The sequence below is a fragment of the Malania oleifera genome, chromosome 10, assembly GCF_029873635.1.
Source record: "Malania oleifera isolate guangnan ecotype guangnan chromosome 10, ASM2987363v1, whole genome shotgun sequence".
In the NCBI taxonomy this organism is placed as follows: domain Eukaryota; kingdom Viridiplantae; phylum Streptophyta; class Magnoliopsida; order Santalales; family Ximeniaceae; genus Malania; species Malania oleifera.
The window spans coordinates 51,617,024-51,640,189 of NC_080426.1; the positions used below are offsets into that span (position 1 = coordinate 51,617,024).

Genomic DNA, 23,166 nt, shown 5'->3' on the forward strand with positions numbered 1-23,166 from the left:
TGGGCTCATAAGTGGCTGCTAAGGTTTTCTTCTCTCATGAAAACGTTTGCCTCTGTGAGAGTTTGCTCATTACCGTGACTGCTGAATGGAGCGCGTGTATAAAGGCTACAGTAAGGACCTCTGGACAAATATGACTAGGGCTTCCCACGTAATTAAGAATTCCTAATCTAACCCGAATTCATCCTTAATTATGTTAATTATAATTCATACCACTAAATTATAATTGCACTCCCTGTCATATTCAAAATTAAATTTCGAGCTCCTATTATTAAGTGCTTATTTATCCCCCCACGTAAAGATTACATATGCCCGTTTATTAAATTAAATTACTGACAATTTAATTAATTGATAGATTAATTCTCTGAGACCTTCCACTTAACTTATTTGATGTGCAAGATTCAAAATCCACCTGTAGGGTTTGACACAATCAAAACTTATAAGCTCCCTCAATGGGGTATCATCAATCTCGATACCGGGACGCGAATTCCATCAATAATTAATGTTCACTATACACATAATGTCATCACCCAACTCACTGAATATTTTGACCCATAAAGAATCTCAGTCTTCTATGAATCAAAGTAATAAACACTATATGCACGTGTCCAATAATCATATTAGGATTAAGAGCATAAGCACTCATAATAACTATGAGGTATTAATTGTTTTATATGGTCAATATAAAAACAATTACCCCAGGATGGTCATGTTCAATACACACAAAGTGTACTAGCACAAGGAGTTGGAACTGTACCATTCTAAATAGTCAAGATAGACCTATTAAAACCTTGTGCTACATTCCTACCAATGGTGTGTCCAATTTCATTTAAGACTGTGAACAATAAACTTATATTTTATAAGAGCTGATAATCTAATCTTTTGTATATAAGTCGTACTCTACACACTAAATCACCTACTATATAGAATAAAAGACACAAGTGCATAATCATTAAATAAATAATGTCAGGCAAATATTACTCACAAATATTCTCATTAAAATGGAATAACTGAACTTATTAATAAATACTAAACCGATTACATAAAGCATGTCTTTCAGCATAAATTCCTAACATTGGTAACATCTTAAATAGGTGTTCTAACCTCACCCAAGGTAAAAATAGGTTAGTGACAACTCCATTAGACTATATTTTGTGTAAGTAGATTTTAATTTTATATATATATAACTTTTATCCAAATTTTATATTTGAAATTCTTATTCGATATTAGTATGGTGTATATCTGTATTTTATTTTTTAAAATTAGTTTTACATTTACATTGTCTCGTCATACAAATATGCATCTTCGAAAATTTACATGTCCCTTACGTCTTTTAAATTTCACGTACTACACGATACATACAATATATATTAAGACAAAAAACATTTAGCTATAAGATTTTTCCCACACCCAAATTTATTAAATAAAATCGGGGGAAAAATCTTTGCTTTACTCTCACTTTGAAAATCAAACAACAATGAATATGCTGAGAGTATCTAGCAATAACAAACAATAAATAAACACTCACAAAGTAAGATTTCTCAAAGGAATGAAGGTATTTGAGTGTTATGGGGTTAGAATGAACAAATAGGGTTTAGGAAATTTGAGAGAGTTTTTGGCTAATCCTATTTGCTAATCACCACTAATTGAAGCAAATGAGCCCCTATATATATATATATAGAGAGAGAGAGAGAGAGAGAGGCCAAATTATGACCGTTGAGGACTTTATAGGTCTTATTAAAAAAGATTAAAAACCAGTTTAAAGCTTTAACCCTGTTTAAGTATTTTAACCCTAGTAAAATATTAAGCAACCCGAGAGGTTTCAGGTGGCTGAACTTTCATTTAGTCGCCCGAATAGACTCAGCTCTAAAAAGAATTTTAAAAGTTTGGTCACCTGAGTCTAGGTTCAGTTGGCTGAACAAAAGTCAGAAACATTATGTCCGCGGTTCGGGTGCCCGAAGCTAAGTTCAGTCGCCCAAGGCCTTTTTGAGCGCAGAGGTTGGGTCGCCCGAGTTGGTGAAAAGTGCTCTGACACTAGGTCAGTCACCCGATGATATGCTCATTTTTGGTTCGGTCGCTTGAAACCAAGTCAACCTGCTGACATCCCAGCGGTTTGGGCTCCCAAGGTGTTTTCAACACCTAGGATTCGGTTGCCCGAATCCTCATGATTTTTATCCTTTAAGTCCAATTTTAAACCAATTGATTCCCTTGATTATGTAAGTGATATGGGGACTATTTGTGCATTTGTTTAGGGACCTAAGGTCTTTCTATCCCACTGGAAAAATTCGGCGTTGGTCGAATCCCTATGGTCACTCTAAGATTTTGAGCTTATAGTCCTACATGCATGATATGCAAATTATTACAGACCTTGGATGATTATTATTACAGACCCAGCGAAATGAAGTATAGATTACAATAATTAAAAATATTTCGGGTCTTTTTTTTCCTCAAGTTGCCATGTGCCATCAATATGATCTTCCTAATATGGTCTTGCACAAAAACTTGGCAAACGTTAAGTACTAGAGTATTTGTCATAATCAAAATAGAGTATGACTCATGGAGTCAACAATCTCCCCCTTTTTGATAATGACAAATACTTGCCTACTTCTCCCCCTTTTGGTAATAGTAAAAAGGGTTCAGATAAACATATAATTATATAGGCAAATAAGAGGAAAAGATCATTCATATACAAGATATGGTTTGGGAAAATTTTAATAAAATTCGACAGCATGCCGTTTGAAACTAGAGTATTTCCCAAAAACATGTCTGTATAAAAATGACCTAATTGAGTTCAAATTTACAAATATCCAAAAAAAAAAACTCAAACAATCCAATATAACCAATAAACATAAGTATAATCTTTCAACAACCAAGATATATAATAATCATCCAAGGCAAAAATGAGTAACACAAACAATCTTACAAAGCATGGAGTATAAGAATTAAACACACAAACAGTATAACTCGTCATTTAAATATTTAAATGACATGAAAACAAAATTAGACCATAAATATACACAAACCATTGCAATTGAAACATATCATAAGATGCGTGAAAGATATGAGTTTAAAGCACACGACATATGATAGCAAATAGTTGGTTTGAGCACAAACACAGTCTAACAAGTTTACATGCATTTACACATGAAGTTATTGAACTAGTTATGCAATTTTATATATATATATATATATATATATATATATATATATATATATGTATATAATAAATATATATCCCCCTTATGGTGTTTGCAAAATGGTACTCGGGGTTGCTTGTTGAAAAGAGATCTTTAAAAATAAAGCACAAGCAAGCATCAAATTTTTTGGTTTAGCATATAGGCATGATTTCATAAGATAACTAGAATATGAAAACCATATAGATCCTAAGAATTTTAGACAATTTAAATGCAGGATTGCTGGAAAACACAAAGAACTTGTGGCAAATCAATATATTTTCATTTTAAAATATTCAACAAAATCCTAACAATTAAGCGCCTACCACAAAGAGTTCAAGCCAAATCTAGAAGATGTTGGAGAACATAACAGAATGGGATTCAATTTTGGATGCTCCCCCTATCAATTTGAATTCATGCATAGATACAATAAGCTGCTTATACTAGATAGAGAATTATTTCATTAAGCCTAGTAGTATAAGTCGTTCATTTTAGAACTTTTAAACTAACCATACTGATTATTAATCAACTGTAGTTATCCTTATCAGTATAGTTGTCCCTATAGACCATAGATGCATCAGAAAATATATATTAAGGCATGTAATAAAGTTCATAACCTAAGAACATTCCATATCAAATCATAAAACTTCAAGCGCAGGATATAATGTTCAGGGATTTCATAAGAGCCTCAATAATTCGGTAAACGAAAGTGATGCATATGGATCATTTATGCGCTTCCTATAGGGATCTACGATGAAGTTTAATTATCTATTTGACTTTTCACACATCCTTTCAAAAGTATTTTAACATTAATTTTATCATAATCATCTATGTACAAGGTTTTACTTTTGGAAAAATTTCTATCGAAATTTCGGCAACATGCCATCTGTAAATTGGACATTTTCCCCTAAAACCTATACCCAATAGGTTCAAATAAGCAATTTATAATTCAGTTCAAGGCATACGAGAACCTATATCTACTACTAGCATGCAATACACATCAACTGCATCCGCCATGCAGGAGGCATTCTAAACTACGCATGCAATCAGGTAGTAATCAATGGTTTATATAAAAATAAGCTATCCATCAAATATAATTAACTAATCAGTATATCATGGACAACAACTTTCAGCGCTATTCATAAAGGCATACAAACATTTAGTATGATTATAAGAGCATTTTAGTTAATATAGCAATCAAAGAAAGATGCTTCCCTTGAGTTAGGCACTTAATCATTTTATGCCTTTTCTTATTATTTAAGTTCTTTAACCAAGTACCCTAAGATTTTTCAATGATTTATACTTGGCATTGATTGTATTAGGCTTATCGGACCAAATTGTCACAATAGATATTTTTCAAGGTCATAAGCCTACCTTGCCTCTTTTCTTATGAATCTCAGTACGTGAGAGAGACACAAGTTCAAATGGCTTTTCTCTCTTCTCGTTCATGCATAGGTTTCTCAATTATTGCATTTTCATATATGTTGAAACCAATAGCAATCATATTAGCCATTTAACTTAATTCACAAAGTTGAAGCTCTAATGGATTTGGTTTAATGTTTGAGAGCTTATGAAAGGAATTTGACCTATTACTCTTAGGGATTAAATTTCTATTTGGTTCATAAGAGTGTTTAGATAGTAGCAGGACATTTTTCAAAATGTTTTCGTGCTAGTTAATAAGTCCACACCTTTTTGGCAAAGAGCAGCTAGGAGTATATGAATTTTGTGAATAATACTCTTTGGGGAATGGAAAGTATCCTTCAGATATGAAGCAAGGATACTAGCCAAGGAATGAGTGAAACCTTACCGAATATGACAATGGTTTGGTAAGGATTTCCTATAGAGGAGACAAGTGAACCAAAATTAGAAGATTTTTATATTTTAAGCACAAAAGGGAATATTTTGATTAATTAGTGAAACAAAAATCCCTTAGTAGTTGCCTCTAATTTTGATTATGGAAGGATGTCTTTAAGTAAGGACTAGTTAGAATAGGGACTAATGATCATCAATGCTTAAGCCTAAAGTGATGACTAAACTTTGATCCAGGCTTTTAGGCTTAAATATAAGCTTAGGGATAAAGGACATATAGTGTGAGACGAAACCCTAAACCTCAACTTTGTGAAATGGACAAAGTATGCTTAACTTAAGATGTTTTGTGTTTAAGTGTGGGTTAAGCATTTTGAATTATATACCAACTATAGAAGCCTTATCCATTTGGAAGTGGATGTGTATACAAAAATTCTACATTTTAAACCTAAGCCCCTTCCCAAGCCTAATGTCATTACAAATCCCTAAATCTAGTCCTAGGGTCCAAGGAAGAATTAAATAATTTGGTAATATTAATTTAAATCCATTTTTTCTTAGGTCCTAAGGGGTTTGCTTTCATGACAACCCACTCCATTTCTTTATCCATGCCTCTGACACCTCTACTTAAACAAATGTATTTAATGTGTCCTTTTTTTCCAATGTATAAGCAAGTTTTATATGCACATGAACGATTACACTTATTTGCTCTACTTCTAATTGATGAGGCATGGAAATGAGATTTATAAGATGAACCCCTTTTGAACGATTTACTTCTTTTACCTCCTAAGGGTTGATTTCGGTTATCTCTTTCAGTTGTGGGTTTGAAAATCATTTCATAATAGTCTTCAATTTTTTTGTTCAAGCAAATGATTTTCAAGACCTTCTTAATCTTTTTCTTCTCAAGGATAGCATGATGTTCCTTTAATTCTTTTAATCGTTTAGCTATCCCCTTATTTTTATTTATCAAAAGTGTTTTCTATTTATTCATCCTACCTAGAAGCTTATGTATTTTTGTAAAAGAATTTTCTAGTTTTTCACATGAAGGAATGCTTTCATTTATCAATTCAGCATATGATTCATCATAAGATATATCATAGTTATTATATGAATCATTGCATGCAATGTCAACAGTATAATCATAATTTTCAACAGATGATTCAATGCATAATATATTCTCGTACTCTACATGAGAATCATCATGTGCATCAATGAAAAAACTATCACAATATTCAATAGATGATTCAGCATGAAGCAACACAACATTCAACACAAGAACCATCCATCAAGCTAGAGAGAGAATCATATACCTCTTGTTCTGTTTTTGCACTATCCTCATGATTTTCCACTTCCTGATCATTTAAGCAAGACATTATCGAAGTGATGGTCTCCTTCTCCTGGGTCTCTCCATATATCCTTTCGAGTTCGTCCCAAATATCCTTTACACTAGAACATGCCATAATCTCATGAAAAATATTAGTCTCTAAAGCATGGTAAAATAACTTCATAGCATATGAATTTGCATGCAATAAATTTATATCATTTTCATTACTTGGCATACAAATTTCATTCACAATCATCTGCCAGGCCTTCCAGTTCATATATTTTATGAAAAAACTCATTCTAATTTTCCAGTGGGTGAAATTTTCACCACAAAATATAGGAGGGCAAGTAGGTGATTTTCCCTCACTAAATGGGGATACACCAATGTGAGTCATCTCAATCTTTTAGCAAAAACGTTTAAGTCAATACTATGAGGCTTTGATACTAATTGTTAGCTTTGGTGTATTCCCAAGAGGGGGGTGAATTGAAATTTTAAAATTTTATCTCCTAGGTTAAACTATTTAGTAGCAGTATACACACAACCTAGGGTCTGTCTATGCAATTTTCAAATCTGCTGATAAATATAATGTGGAAATTAAATCATACATCGCATTCACACTATAACATACATGTGCAGGAATATAAATTGCAGAAATATAAACAGTGCACACATGATATGTTATCGAGGTTCGACCAATACTGCCTACGTCCCCGCTCTAGCTTACAAGCTTGAAGATTCCACTAATGCTCACTTAACGGGTGGAGCGGCACCGGTTACAATCAGGTCAATTAGCACAGAGCAGACCTCAACCTTTATAACCAAGTCAATTAGCGGGCTGACGTCAACCTACACCTTTTTAGGATGGTACACCTAGCTTTCCTAACTGGATCTAAGTCAATCTGGTACTATTCAACAAGATTAGTCTCCCTCTTTAGGCCCACGCCTAGAATACAACAGATGTAAAATTTTACATACAAACAAACTCTTCTTACATAAGAAGATATGTACCACTACGCACAATGTAATCAATGCACCTCAAGAATGTATGAACTATAAGCTCAGTGCTCTACGTGTGAAATCAACACCCAAGGTTATGTCTATAAACAATCAAGCACAAGAGTGTATCAATAAGCTAATATTTGAAACTTTGTATAAAAAATATTTCTCAATAACAATCTAGGGTTTCAAAGATTTTTAGCAAGTATAATCAAACAATCTCAACTAATATTTTCTCAAGATCCTAGCACAAGAGATGTTTGAAAATATGCTTGTGAAAATATTTTTGCACACAAAAATATAAGCCCAATGAGTTTTACAATAACAATGTAAAGACTCACTTAATTATAAAATTTTTCCCACACCCAGATTTATTAAATAAAATCGGGGGAAAAATCTTTTCTTTACTCTCACTTTGAAAATCAAATAACAATGAATATGTCGAGAGTATCTAGCAACAACAAACAATAAATAAACACTCACAAAGTAAGATTTCTCAAAGGAATGAAAGTATTTGAGTGTTATGGGGTTAGAATGAACAAATAGGATTTAGGAAATTTGAGAGAGTTTTTAGTTAATCCTATTTGCTAATCACCACTAATCTAAGCAAATGAGTCCCTATATATAGAGAGAGGCCAAATTATGACCATTGGGGACTTTATGGGTATTATTAAAAAATATTAAAAACTAGTTAAAAGTTTTAACCTTGTTTAAGTATTTTTAACCCCGATAAAATATAAAGCAACCCAAGAGGTTTCGGGTGGCTGAACTTTCATTCGATCGCCCGAATAGACTCAGCTCTAAAAAGCATTTTAAAAAGTTTGGTCACTCGAGTCTAGGTTCGGTTGGCTGAACAAAAGTCAGAAACATTATGTCCACGATTTAGGCGCTCGAAGCTAAGTTCGGTAGCCCAAGGCCTCTTTGAGTGTAGAGGTTTGGTCGCCCAGGTTGGTGAAAAGTGCTCTGACAGTAGTTTGGTCACCCAGAGACGATACGCTCATTTCTAGTTCGGTCACCCGAAACCAGGTCAACCAGATAACCTCTTAACGGTTTGGGCGCCCAAGGTGTTTTGAACACCTAGGATTCGGTCGCCCGAATCCTTATGATTTTTATCCTTTAAGTTCAATTTTAAACCAACTGATTCACCTGATTATGTAAGTGATATGGGAACTGTTTGTGCATTTGTTTAGAGACTAAAGGTTTTTGTATCCTACTAGAAAAATTCGGCCTCAGTCGAATCCCTAAGGTTTCTTTAAGGTATTGAGCTTATAATCCTATGTGCTTGATATGCAGATTATTACAAACCTTGGATGATTATTATTATAGACCCAGCGAAATGAAATATAGATTACAACAATTAAAAATATTTCAGGTCTTCATTTTCCTCAAGTTGCCATGTGCCGTCAATATGATCTTCCTAATATGGTCCTGCATACAAACTTGGCAAACATTAAATATCGGAGTATTTGTCATAATCAAAACAGGATATGACCCATGGGGTCAACATAGTACCTAAACTTGGAGAGTTTTTTCTTGATTTATTCTTTTTTTTTAAATGTATTAAATAATACCCTATTCTGGGAAGTATTTTCCAGAATGACTCTGACGTAATCTCGCTACTTGGAGTAGCGATATTTGCTTGCCATGCTTCAAGACCAGATTGGGGCTGCCATTTAAACCTCGCTACTCCAAGTAGCGAAATTTTCTGTGCATAAGGAATTTTTGGTTTTACCCTTATTTATTTATTCTTTATAATAATGATTAATTAAATTATTGGAGGGAAGAATCATTTATTAATTTAAATTTTCACATAAAATAAATTACATTTTGTAATTTAGTTAAAAATATTATTTTTGTCATAAATTAATATAACAGTCATACATTATAAATATACACTGATTATATTTAATTAAATAGGGAAATCTTCTATTATTTGATTGAGTAGGAAATATTTAAATATTAATTTAAAATAATTATTTTTGAAATTGTTAATCAATTAGAGAGACTAATTAATTGATAACAGCAACCTGAGTTTAGGCCCTATTTAGAAAATGAAAAATGGGGAAAAAAAAAGTAAAAGAAATATAAAAGAATTTAATTTTTCATATTTCATATTAAGAAAATTGAGGAAAAAAAAGTATAGCAAAACAATGCATGAAAATATAACTTTAGAAATGATCAACATTTGAGTTTTCTAAATTATTAATCATATAAAATAAGTAATCATTTTTTAATCATATATGATGTAAAGGAAAAAAAAAAAACAAATGAACATACTTTTTCTTAAATTTTTTTTTTCAGTGATTTCCTTTTCTTTTTTAATACAAAATCTTTCATTGAAATGAATCTTAAAACATACCCTTGTACTGGAGATCAACGAGCTCAATTCGAAAAAGGAAAACTCGATTCCACAATAAATGACAATTACTTGGGCTGATTTGATAGTCAAATAGGCACCCTTTTGAAATGCTCCTTCAACAACCTCGTGGGGAGGGAATCTTCTTGCAAGTCATTTCACCACCTTTTCCACGAAAAAAAAAAAAAAACCCACCAAGAAATGAACCCTAATACACACCAATTCGTATTACGGAACAAGTCTACTAAGTTTCTCAAAATAATAAAATAAAAACAGCAGAGCCAATGCAGACACCGATCAGAAGAGAAATCAGAACCACAAAACCCTCCCAACACAACTAAAAAGCAAAGATAAAAGCTCGAGAGAAATCGGCAGATGTAGAAACGAAATTAGCAGCAAAAGAGAGAGAGAGTGGGAAGTGATGTAGAGGCCTTCAAGGAGAGATTGGGAAGTGAGATTGAATTCAAGAATGGAGAAGATGGGCTTGTCTGTTGCCCTATATATAGGTGGGCTTTTCTTAGTGTTACGGGGAGGGTACCTATCCTGAACCTCTTCGGCAGTCTGTTGCCCTATATATAGGTGGGCTTTTCTTAGTGTTACGGGGAGGGTACCTATCCCAAACCTCTTCGACAAAGTTCGATCTATGACCATGGTCGCGGCCTCGACAAACCGCTTTCCGTTCTTCGAATATGCCCAAAAGGTTTCAGCATTCTATCTGAATTCAAGCTCTATTAAATCATTTTAATCTCGTATGCCATGGAAATGGCTTCCAGTCCTCGAACTGTAGAAGAGATCTTCAAGGATTATAGCAACAGACGAGCTGGTCTTGTTCATGCCTTAACCTATAATGTTGATGATTGTTATGGCCTCTGTGATCTAGATAAGGAGAACCTATGTTTGTATGTACAGCCAAATGAAACTTAGGAAGTTACTCTTCCAGTAGAGGAAGTTCCACTTCCTGAACCTATGTTTGTTTAGGGATGGGGTTAGCAAGTCTCAGTTCAACCAGGTTTTGAACATTAAGCTGGATCAAATTATAGAGATGTTTGTGCTTATCCAAGTCCTTTTCTTTTACACTTGTTACCCACACTATTTTCTTGGATTAATTTGAAATAGATATGTTTTTTTAACAATGTTTCATATGTGTAGGCATGTTGGCTAAGAAAGATAGCCTTCTGGTTTGAAATTTAACTTCATTTGGTACATGCTTGAGCATGCATGTTGAGTTTAGTTTTTGGGGGCGGGGGGTGGAAGGGAGATATAGGGTTCAAATTTCAAGAACAAAGTTCATCCCTCTAATTGTTGTCAACCTTCATATATGCAGTTGCACTGAAATGCTATGCTCATTTGGCAGTAACTTTCATTCACAATTCATGAAGTTTGACGTCATCTTCTTTTTTGTTTTGTAGTAAGTATGTAGTTTTTGACCTACTTTGCAGGCATGAATTGTTTTCACATAAACCATGGTATATGTCCAATGAGTTAGTGTATATTTATAACATATGGCTGTTATATTGAGTTCTTTAATTGTTGTTGACCCAATATTCTATAATATGAATAATAGTAATCTGAGTATTGGAACTCAAATTTTGGTATACATTTAGCGTAGTGTGGGCGTCCAGTATGTTCACAACGTTACATTCACCAGTTTCATATACATCCAATATATCAAATTACTATAAAAATTTCGGTAAAGTCCCCTTTTAAAATTGAGCATATCCATCCATGCACTTGTTCAAAGAAAATATTTATCCAACACAATTGATACCAGTATGTTCACAATGTTACATTCACCACTTTCATACACACCCAACGTATCAAATTACTATAAAAAATTCAGCAGAGTCCCTTTAAAAAATTGAGCATATCCATCCATGCACCTGTTCAAATTAAACATTTATCCAACACAATTGATACCAGTATGTTCACAACGTTACATTCACCGGACCCATACACATCTAACATATCAAATTACTATAAAAATTTTGGCAAAGTCCCCTTTAAAAATTGAGCATATCCATCCATGCACCTGTTCAAAGAAAACATTTATCCAACACAATTGATACTAGTATGTTTACAACGTTACATTCACCAATTTCATATACATCCAACCTATCAAATTACCATTAAAAATTCAACAGATTCCCCTTTAAAAATTGAGCATATCCATCCATGCACATGTTCAAAGAAAACATTTATCCAACATTATTGATACGAGTATGTTTACAACGTTACATTCACCAGTTTCATACACATCCAACCTATCAAATTACTATAAAAATTTCGGCAAAGTCCCCTTTAAAAATTAAGCATATCCATCCATGCACATGTTCAAAGACAATATTTTTCCAACACAATTCATAACTAAATTTCATTCACATATATATCCTATGGAAATGAATAAATATTTCTAATTATAGATAAATAATACAATGATGCTATTTACAATTGAAAAAAGAAAAAAATATAATAGATGCTTGCCACTTTAAATAATACGATGATCTATACAAATGAAAAAATGAACAAATACATAATGTACAAATGAAAGAATGAACAAATACATGTTGTACAAGTGAAATAATATGACGATGATCTCCTACTTGATGTCGCAGGGAGGTCGTCTCTTGTGTTCGGGTGGCTGCCATCTGCATCTGCCATCTCTTGGCTACTCCTCCGCGTCTGGTGTCCGGGCTCATCGATGTGCTCCATGTCTGTCATCTCCGCCAATCGGTACTTCAGCATCTACATCCATGCGAAGCTGAAGGGGAGCTAACTCATATGAAGTCTCTGGACGAGTCCGAGGTGGCAAAGCGGGTGCATCCACCTCCTCTGCATCGAGAGAGTCATCTAGTAGGTATGACGTCTACGGGGTCACGACAAAGTCAGACAGGGCATCCGCCTGTCTACTAGACGAGCCCACAATATCGGCAGCTATCACTAGGGCATACGGTGTGGATAGGCTGAACACGAACTCCTCTTGTACAATGGGTGGCGAGGATGCCGGACTCGATGGACGACTGGAGAAAGCTGTTCGACCTCCTCATATTGGAGTTGGTCAACCTCCTCGTGGTTTTGAGGCCTATCGTGGTATAGGGATCCGTTGCTCGTCTCCGTGGACAATGTCCAAACTTGCTCTCGCTAAAATTTGGACATCGGGCTCGAAAGAGAGTATGTCGACCCGATGTAGTATGTCCGCCTGCAGCAAACAAAAAAAGGTGGTTACCACATTGACATCATAATATAGACGGTAAAAATTACATGTGTGTTAAAATACTTTTACCAGGCTCATGTAGACCACCGCGGTCCTGTCCACAAAGCATCGTGTGATGGACCTATACCACATATAATATGGGTCTAGATGAAGCTTCCAAACAAGAAATCAAAACCAAAATAGTAAACTTTGAATCTTAAATAGAGAAGTGTTTCAAGTAAATTTGAATAATCAATGAAAATACTTGGGATTTTGGGTAAGAAAAATTTACCCCATTCCTACGAGCTTTATACGTCACTTGAACGAACTCAAACGCCAACGGTCACCTGCTCCACCAACGGCAACCTGCTAGCCTCTGCCGTCCTCCTCCTGCTAGAAGCATGCTCTCTACAACGTTCGTTCGCGAGTAAAGAGAAGGAGAAAGGCCTGCGTGAATAGTCAAGACAAATCTCGTTAGACAAAGTAGTTAGATTTGTCACGTGTATAGTAAGTTCATCCACTGTAGTTAAATCTGCAGCATCTACGTCAATATGACCGTACATCGTAGGTTCGTCCATGAACTAGGCGTCGAACGTGGCATCATACGTTTCATGGGAGGGGGGGGGTTCGCATCATCAAGGAACTCATTTAACCCTTCACTCGTTTCCTGCTCGTACGTGTCTTCATCTTAAAGATTAACATCGTTCGTAATGTTTATTCCCTCGTCCAATGCGTTGTTCGCAATGGCGAACAACGAATCTAGACCCTCTATCGAGACTTCTTCATAACCTTCCCGCAGATACATGTAAGGAACAGGTGTTTCGTACGTCGCCGACTCGAACGACGATCCTGGATATTCATTCAAATACACAGTAGGCATACCGCTGACCTCCGCACTCATATCGATATGAAATGCTTTTTAGGTGTCTTCCTCCACTTCATCCAAATGCTCGGAAGGCGCCTATGGCTGCCTAGCCGCGGTTACATCCATTTGAGAAATGGTTTCGGCATATAATTGCACAATTAAATATGTCAGATGTACACAGTGTGCATTCAACACAATGCACAGACCATAATCATCAGATATGGAAACAACCTCGTAGAAGACTGTATTATTCAACCCTTGCAAAGGGTATCTTGCGGTCACTCGCAATGCATATTAATATGGATCAATATGCAAATATTTATATATCTTCGTTAACAATTTATTTAATTTACACCTACGGCCAATTCGAATTGGTTCAACTGGCGAAATATTATAACTAACACCATCTGCTCCGGTTATAATGTCCCCCCATATACAACAATACCGTCACCGGAGCATTGTTTAAGTTTCCTGCTATTTAGATCAGCACTCGGGAAAGAAAAAAGACCTACGCAAAACAAAATTATATGTATAAGTGATATGCGTTACTTAAAGTAATCAACACTTAATTTCAAAAACATTTTTGCATACATTTATTTGTTTTCATCATAGTACATGAGAACTTTTCTAAGAAAAATTCTACCAAAATTTCAAGTATCCACTATGATATTGAAACCGATAATGAGTATGAAAATATGAAAATGATTATGCAATGGTTTCACCAGTGACGGTCATAGCTTCTTTAAACTAGAGATTAGGCTTCTAATGCCCGGTTACAGGTATCCGCTATGATTTTGAAACCGATAATGAGTATAAAAATATGTTCTTATGTGTTCATGAGCATGCGATCTTACCTATATGTTTCACTCATCATTTAAAAAACATTTTTGCATGTATTTAATTATTTTCATCTGAGTACATGGCTACTTTTTTGGGAAAAGTTCTATCGAAATTTCGATAGCATGTTGTATGTAATTTGAACATTTGTCCATTTTTACCATGTCCCTGAAATGTTTGCAAGCAATGTAATAATTGATTCTAAGTATACGAGAACCTATAATATCTACCAGCATGCAATTCACATCACTGCATCAGCCATGCAGGAGGCATTCAGATCAAATTGTCACCTGATTTACAAATCAAATTGCAATAAACTAGTAAGTGACAAAAAAAAAAGTTATATGACATCACCACATTTTGTTGCTAATCTACATTTGTATCAGTAAACAATTTTAAATTTACATGTTTAGATAAAGTTACATTATATACGTTACACTTTTTTTTTTTTATTGTTTGATAACTTAACACTATTATGTGTATTAAATTTTGTTAAAGCATTATTTCAAAATTTTTGATATAACATTAAATTTGTAAGTCATTTTTAATTTTTACTTTATGCATCATTTTAACAATTATTTATTTAATTTATTTTTAATATTACTTAATATATAATGTTTTTTCTTTTTCTTATGCATTTTTTACAAATTTACAATAAATATCCCCATTTACGATTATATTAATCTTACGTTTTTTTTCTTATTTTTTACACTTATTCATTTTATATATGCTAATTATAATGTTATTCTTATTTTTGAAATATATATTTTCACTGCATATACACAATTAATTGTAATGTTTTTTCAGGTCATATTATTAACAAATTAACATCATATTGAGCGTCAATTGCATTTCAATTTCTTCTTTTACATTTTATCACAAGTACGATGTTCAGATATTTAATTTTATGCTATTTTTATTATCATATATTCATCATTCACATTTATTTATTAAATTGCGTAGTTCTTCATATTATTTATAATATTATTACGTTTCATTGAATATTATTACTTAATTGCATCACATTGTTACACTTACATATGCACTCATTCAACATATTTATTTTATCTATTCATATTTATTGACTGATTTTCTACATTCTAAACAGTTATTTTTAGTATAATTTTTATTTCTTTACTTTCACACTACTTCAAGTACATTTTCATTTTTTTTTTCACAATTATTACATTACTAATTATTCATGTGTTATGTTCATTCAAATATCTTTGTGGTTGATCAACTTAATATCGTTTCGTAATTTGACAACAGTATCATAAGCATATTTATGCTTTCATTTCTAAAATATTTTTTAATAGCATTTATAAAACTATATTATCTTCACCATTTAATTATTATTTTTTCTCATTATTTAGTTTAGGTAATCAATATTTGATAATTGTTTTATACATTACACAATACAAAGCAATATAAATTAAATTGAGTTATAAAACCTACATTACACAAGTAATACAATATCACTGAATTTATCAAAGTATATTGTCACTGAAAATATGTGTGTGTGTGTGTGTGTGTGTGTGTGTGTGTGTGTATGTGTAGTGTATACCAAATGTGATCTGAATCAAATAACCCCATCACAAATAATAAATAATCTATGATTTGTAAGCATAATTTTTTTTTTACCAAATGTGATTTCATAGCATAATAACTGAAATTATTTTTGAAATTATAATGACAGAAAAAATTAAATATTTAATAACTAAACATACAAGTATAAATTTATTGTAAAAACATTCCTTAAATTATAAATATTTCTTGATACATTAAGTGGTGCAAGATTGAACTATTAAAGATATGCAAATGCACAAGAATGTTATAGTGCGATTTTTTAGGTATAAATTTATAAACACCGCTTGCAGACAGTAGTCTTAGGCTTCTTTTTTTTTTTGTAATATAATAAAATATAAAAAATTAAATAAATGTCTTACCTCAATGGGGTTCTAGATGCAGCTTCCAAACAAGAAATCAAAACCAAAATAGTAAACTTTGAATCTTGAATAGAGAAGTGTTTCAAGTAAATTTAAATAATCAATGAAAATATTTGGGATTTTGGGTAAGAAAAACATACCCCATTCCTATGAGTATGTCACTTGATCGAACTCAAACGCCAACGGTCACCTGCTCCACCAACGGCAACCTGCTAGCCTCTGCCGTCCTCCTCCTGCTAGAAGCATGCTCTCTACAACGTTCGTTCGCGAGTAAAGAGAAGGAGAAAGGCCTGCGTGAATAGTCAAGACAAATCTTGTTAAACAAAGTAGTGAGATTTGCCACGCGTAAGACAACGAACAACTGTTCCATTATTCAAGAAAATATAGTGAGATTTGCCTTGACATGTGTCAACACCTAAGTGTCTGGTCCCTTTAAATTTATGTCAGAGTCATTCTGGAAAATATTTCCCAGAATAGGGTGTTAGATTACCATTTTACCTAAAAGCTTAAACTGTTAGGTTGTAGGCCAACAATGTATATCAAGCTCTAACACTCCCCCGCACGTGCAATCCGATAACACGTGGAGAGATAAACAAATGGCAAATAATGCCACAAAATAAAGACGGACGACATGATTAGAACTCAGAACCTCCTGCTAACCAGAGCTCTAATACCATATTAGATTACCACTTTACCTAAAAGTTTAAATTGTTAGGTTTTGGGCTAACAATGTATATCAAACTTTAACATATGGTATGATTTAATGTATATATTTTTTTTTTAAAAGATAAATTGGAAAAAAAAAACTCTAAATTTGGCTGAATGAATGTGTTCCATCAGTATTATTGTTCATTTTGACACCTGGCTTATGTCCTTGTTGCCTGTTCATTGAATTGGGTAAGCACGGAGTTGAAAAAGAAAGATGCATTTGGGAAACTGCGAAAAGACAAGGAAATCTGTGTATGTGTAAATATGTGTGTACTGTAGTAGTTTGCTACTAAATAGTACTTGCTGAACCCATTTACACCTTCCTACCCGACTTCGTACTCTTACCACAAAGACCGTCCAATTTTCTTACTAATTAAGGACGGCATTTGCATTAACATAATTGCCCAATGGAGACTTTCTTGTCTTTTATTTTTATTTTTTCTTCTTTTGGGGTGCATTAATTACATATATTTTTGAAAATAAAATTTTCATTAAACAAACAAAACCCTTCCCAAAGATAAAGTTAAAATTATCTTATACAAGGGACAAATTCTAATAAAATTTCTAGGTAAAATCATTGAACATGATACTACAACACGTAAATTATTTGATATGCTGGGGAGTACCCCAATAAAAAAAATTTTAGGAGAAGATGATATTAGGGATATGGAGAAAATTTTGAATAGAAAATATTTGAATTAGAGAATTATCAATTTTTGTCTTAGAAAGATAATTAATCAAAGGTAATCAAAAGTCCAACTGATCACTGCATCTGTATTGGTGCAGACACAGCCAGCAGCAGCCACCCTTGAAAGAGTGCGCAATAGCTCATTGATCGAGCGCTCTTGCGCCGAAGAGAGTGTGCAAGAATATTATGATTTGTTTTAGGTTTAGTTTGGAATTCATAAATATTAGAAAAATGAAAGAAAAATATTTTAAAAATTCATATTTTCATGTTTAACTATCAAGAAAAATGAGGAAAAAAAATAAAAATATACCAAGTCTATAAAGAAAAAATTGATTTTACACGTCACTAATTTTTAGTCATAGTAAAATAACTTTTTTATTTTTAACAATATTTTATAGAGGAAAATACAAGAGAAAATAAGTTTTCTCCTTATTTTCCTTTCCCTTAAACAAAATTTTTAAATCCAACCATGTATATAAACACCAATCATCCACTCAATTTTTTCAATGTGTGACAAACTCACAAGTGCAATTCTCAATAATCTCTCTATCACTTGTGAGTTTCAGTTGCTCCCCATTTGAATAGAATTTGTCTCCCTTATGGAAGTAAGTTTAATTTTTCAATAGTTACTCAAGTGGGCCTTATCATCGCGTCTTTATGTGCCTCAGATTGCATTACATTTGCCTTCGAACCAATCCTACCTCCAATGTCTTAACCTTATTCGGATCCATCTTCGAAACCTAAATGATCCTTATTAGCCTCGGTCATGTACTTGGTCCTTCAACTATTAGCATGTCAGGAGAATCAATTTCATGTCTCGAATTTTTCTATAATGTTGCTCACCAAGAGTTACGAACTGTTGACTCTGATACCACTTGTTAGCACCGGAGAAGTTCATGGATGGGTTTGATACACTTGGTTGAACACCAACTTTATCAAAAAACTTAAGCCTATTGGGTCTTGAGGCCAACCATGTATATAAGCACCCATCATCCACTTAATTTTTACAATGTGGGATAAATTCACAAGTGAAATTCTCAACATCCCAATTGTGTATATCTTTTCAAATTTCACTTTGATCAAACTGACCTCTAGGGAGCAATTGAGCCGAAATGGTCTCTGAGCACTCGCTTATACGAGATATTTTTTAGGCATAAAAAATGAAATCAAGGATCCTAATAGAGAAACACTTTCATATCGACACTATTTGACCAAACTCTAATACCAATTGTTGTACCGCACACCCAACTTATGTCAAACACCAATACAACAACTATTGCTATTGAATATATAACAAAACTAAAGCAATGCATAAACTAATAATAAAAGACAGTAATAAAGAACAACACAAGAATTTACAAGAATTGATACAAAATTACCTACGTTCTCGGGTACAAACGATCAATCCACTACTTCCAGAAAATTATAATTTGGACAAATTTCAAATTACCAATAGTAATTAAAAATATTCCAAAGTACAAATACTATTTGTAACTCTTCAAATGGGAGGTGTGTTTACAAATGATGAGGAAAACTCTTTTTATACTCTCAAACTAAAAGTTTTAAAAAAACTCTCCCACCAATGTGTGGCGAAAACCAACACTATGCAGTGACAAAGGAGGAAATATTTTTTTTAAAAAGAGAAAAACCCCATAGTAATCCAATAAAAAGTAATCCAATGAAAGCTTGGTACAAGCATTATCCTACTTGTCTTTAGTTCATCACATTGCTCAATTCAAAATCCCTACGCATCAACACCATTTATTTGGTAAAATACCCATATACTTTTGCTGGTGATTCATCAAAAATAGATTAGACTATGTTATGATGATGTTTCAAGTACAAACATACACAAGAATTTTCCATCCTACTAAAATAAAAAAAAAATAAAAAAAAAAAAAAGGTAAATAGAAGTGCATTAATTGAGGGAGTGGTTGCAGATCTTTGCTCTTATGTTGGAATTGGTACGTGGGTTGCCTCATTAACTACTGCTGCCCTGTCAACAGGTACCAAATCATAAAGGACAATCAGCATTCCTTTAACCTTATTCATCATTGCCAGTTATATGAGGTAGGTCCAAGCATCTCTACCAATTGAGGTACATACAGTAAAAAAATTTGTCAATTTTTTGGGTTCATCCACCTAATACATTGAGCATGAAATTGAAACTTTAAATTTAAACTAGTGTGAATTATACTGAAATAGTATTTAGAAGTTTGAACTTAAATTTATGTAAATTTTAAAAAAATTTAATGTAACTTCATATCGTAACATAAATTTAAATTGAAGTCTCGAATTCATGCTTTCAAATGTAAGGTGAGTTTCTTTTAAATTTACACAAATTCAAATCTAACTCTTAAAAAATTCATGCACTCAAACGTTAAAAAACAATTTCCTTGAACTTAAAAAGGCCCTTCATCATTCAAAAACAAACAAAGGCTCCCTCCTTGTCCCTACTTCCCATCCCACATCACACCCAATATCTATTCTCTTTGCCTTCGCATTTTGCATATAAGAGCTGAAAAAAGAGAGGAGAAGGCAAAGTTTTGGGTAGGTAAAGGTCAATGAATTACCACACTCTGTTCAAACAGGGCAGGACTCCTGTAGAATCATGAAGTTGTTTTAAGGGTGTGGAGAATGTCTCATCATGTGTCCTGCCTAACTTGCTACTATGTTGAAAATTAAATAGTACTAACTGTGCCTTTGGAACATATGAATAAAATAAATTCAAAGAGAAAGGAATCTAATTTTATCACTTGATTTCAAAATTTTTATTTCATTCACTAAATTAAACAAACCATAAGTTATAATATAGAAATACCACACTGAGGTAATTCCAAGCGACTCAAACCCGACAAGCCGAACATGGAGTATATATACACATTACTCATCTATCATTCAATTTTTCGATGTAAAATATAATTGACAAGTACAAGTTTTCGTTTTCATAAATGAAGAAATAATCGGACTCTAACCCTGCATTCAGGAGTATTGAATTGAGATTTTAAATTTTAATTTATAATATTTTAAATAAAATAGAATATTATATATTTTTTCTTTCTAAATCATATATATGAATGTAATCTACATGTCAAATTGTTCTAAACACAATCTTGAAAAAAAAAAAAATAGATTCATTAATTTGCAAATGATGTTTTGATGTTTAATCTCATGCTAGATTTTGAATGATAAACCTACCACCTTCACATGATTTCTGCATATCATTCATTTTCCACTGCACCAGTGAAACTACAGCTTACAACACTCATTGGCTGGCACCTATGCACTGCCAAACCAATAAATTTTATATATATAAATTTTTGACTGAATAAAATTTAAAAAAAAAAAACTTCAGAAACTCCAAAAATTATATACCAAAAGATATGCTTGGAAATCAAAATAATGAACCTAAAAAGACTTCTTTAGTGGCGGAAATAATTTTTTTATTTTTTAAAACAATTATAATAACGTGAACAAATTTTAAAATTTTTTAATATTTTTATAAAAATTTTGAAAAATATTTGCTATTATTTTTCAAAATTTTATATAAATATTAAAAATTTTAAAATAATATACCTAAAAAATGAAGTGGCTGATAGGCACGTAGCAGTATCAGTGAGTTACAGGCTCTTGAATTAATTCATCCGTGTCCCATAAACAAGACCCGAAATCCTCCTCTCCGTCGCCTGAAACATCCCCCAAGTATTCCCTGAAAGCGTCAACGGCCATAGCAATTTCGTCGAATTGTAAATCCTCCTCTCCATCACCCGAAACATCTCCCAAGTCTTCCCAGAAAGCATCAACGGGCGTAGCAATTTCGTCGAATTGTATCGGCGCCGGTGCATCAAAACGAAAAAAATCATTCAACACACTAGGCTCCAATAGTAAACAATCGTCCGGTAAACTCGTTTCGGCCTCCTGAATCGGCCGGCATTCCGCCTCTGCCTTAGACTCTATTCTCAGTACCTCTTCAGTGCTCTGAAATCTAAGAACAGAGGTCGGAGAATGCATAGTTCGAGAATCCGTACAACAATCGCGAACCGGAGTCGTCGAAAAGTCGACCAACGTCGACGGAGCTCTTAACGCAGGCGACCTGAAATTCGTCGGGGCGTCAGGTCCCCTGAGGCGCAACGCAGCCGTATCGTATACCATAGCAGCCTCTTCCGGCGTGTCGAAGGTCCCCAGCCAGACCCGCGATCTTCGGATAGGATCTCGGATCTCCGCCGCCCATTTTCCCCACGGCCGCTGTCGGACGCCGCGATACTTCATCGCCGTGGTTAACCGCTGCTTCTCCGGGCGGCGATTGAGCAGATTCTTCGAAGGTTTCTGACGACTCGGTTTGGGATTAAAATTCGCCCTTTGATTGAGTGACTCGATTCTGATCTCGTTGACATACTTCTTCACTCTCTGCGGAGCATTAAGCGCATCGTCTTCTGATTCATCTCCGCTTGAAGAGTCCGTGGCGTCACAGTCGGTGACGATAATCCGAATGGTTCTGGACATGGGTTCTGCTTCCAAATTCTTGCTCGATGCATTATTAGGAAGTTTCACCAGTTTTTTTGTAAGATTTCGGTGTTCGGAAAACTTGATTGGGCAAGAATTGCTTCGATTCATTCTCACAGTTGCGAAGATTCAGGTAATCGCTGGATTTGGAAGGAGAATTGAATGGAAAAGATAAAGATTACGGCAGATATGGAAAAAGAATGGGGATTTGGATGGTAGGAGAAAAGGGCACTAGAAAGATGCGATGTGTTCATGAAAAAGCCCTTCGCCCACGGAAGAAAGTATTACCAGAAACAAATCTTCAAACTTGAAACAGTTCAATTGCTAGCAATAGCTGAAGAAGAATGAAGTGAACACCTTTAAACAAAGCAAACCCTGAAACTGACAACAGACCAAAAGAGCAGAGCCCACAGCCCATCTCAGGAATTGAGAGAGAGAAAGAGAGAGGAGAGAGAAAGTGGGTTTAGGGAGGGTTTTAGAAGGTGAACAGAGATGGTGGGAGAGAGAGACCGCTGTTTCGGGTTGCAGAGAAGGATCGGTGTCAAAACTTTATAGAAGAAAATCCCAAATAGCTGAAAACCCCTGATATACCGGCCCTATTAATGCGATTTTTATTTTATTTCCTTTTATCTTTGCAATCTCCTAATTTCTAAACTTAAAAATCAAAAACTAATTTTATCGTTAATTTAATTTAATTTACAATTACTGAATAAACGATACAAATAAGATCCCAAACGACTAGCCGCATCGCCGCGATTGTGACGGTGTGGGCCCGGTAAA

At 33.8% G+C, this 23,166-nt stretch overlaps 1 protein-coding gene across 1 annotated transcript; it reads right to left on the minus strand.

Annotated features, from left to right (window-relative positions):
* Window positions 1-19,799: 19,799 nt before the first annotated feature.
* Window positions 19,800-22,912, minus strand: LOC131166828 (pathogenesis-related genes transcriptional activator PTI6-like). Its single transcript, XM_058125417.1, has 2 exons — window positions 21,460-22,912; window positions 19,800-19,879 (listed from the first exon to the last, which is right to left on the minus strand). The coding sequence occupies exon 1, from the start codon at window positions 22,495-22,497 to the stop codon at window positions 21,496-21,498; it is 1,002 nt and encodes a 333-aa protein (XP_057981400.1). The 5' UTR covers window positions 22,498-22,912; the 3' UTR covers window positions 19,800-19,879; window positions 21,460-21,495.
* Between the last annotated feature and the right edge of the window lie 254 nt (window positions 22,913-23,166).

What these genes read in the sequence shown, in the direction of transcription:
- LOC131166828 (XM_058125417.1), bottom strand. Translation starts at nt 22,497, where the DNA reads ATGAATCGAAGCAATTCTTGCCCAATCAAGTTTTCCGAACACCGAAAT.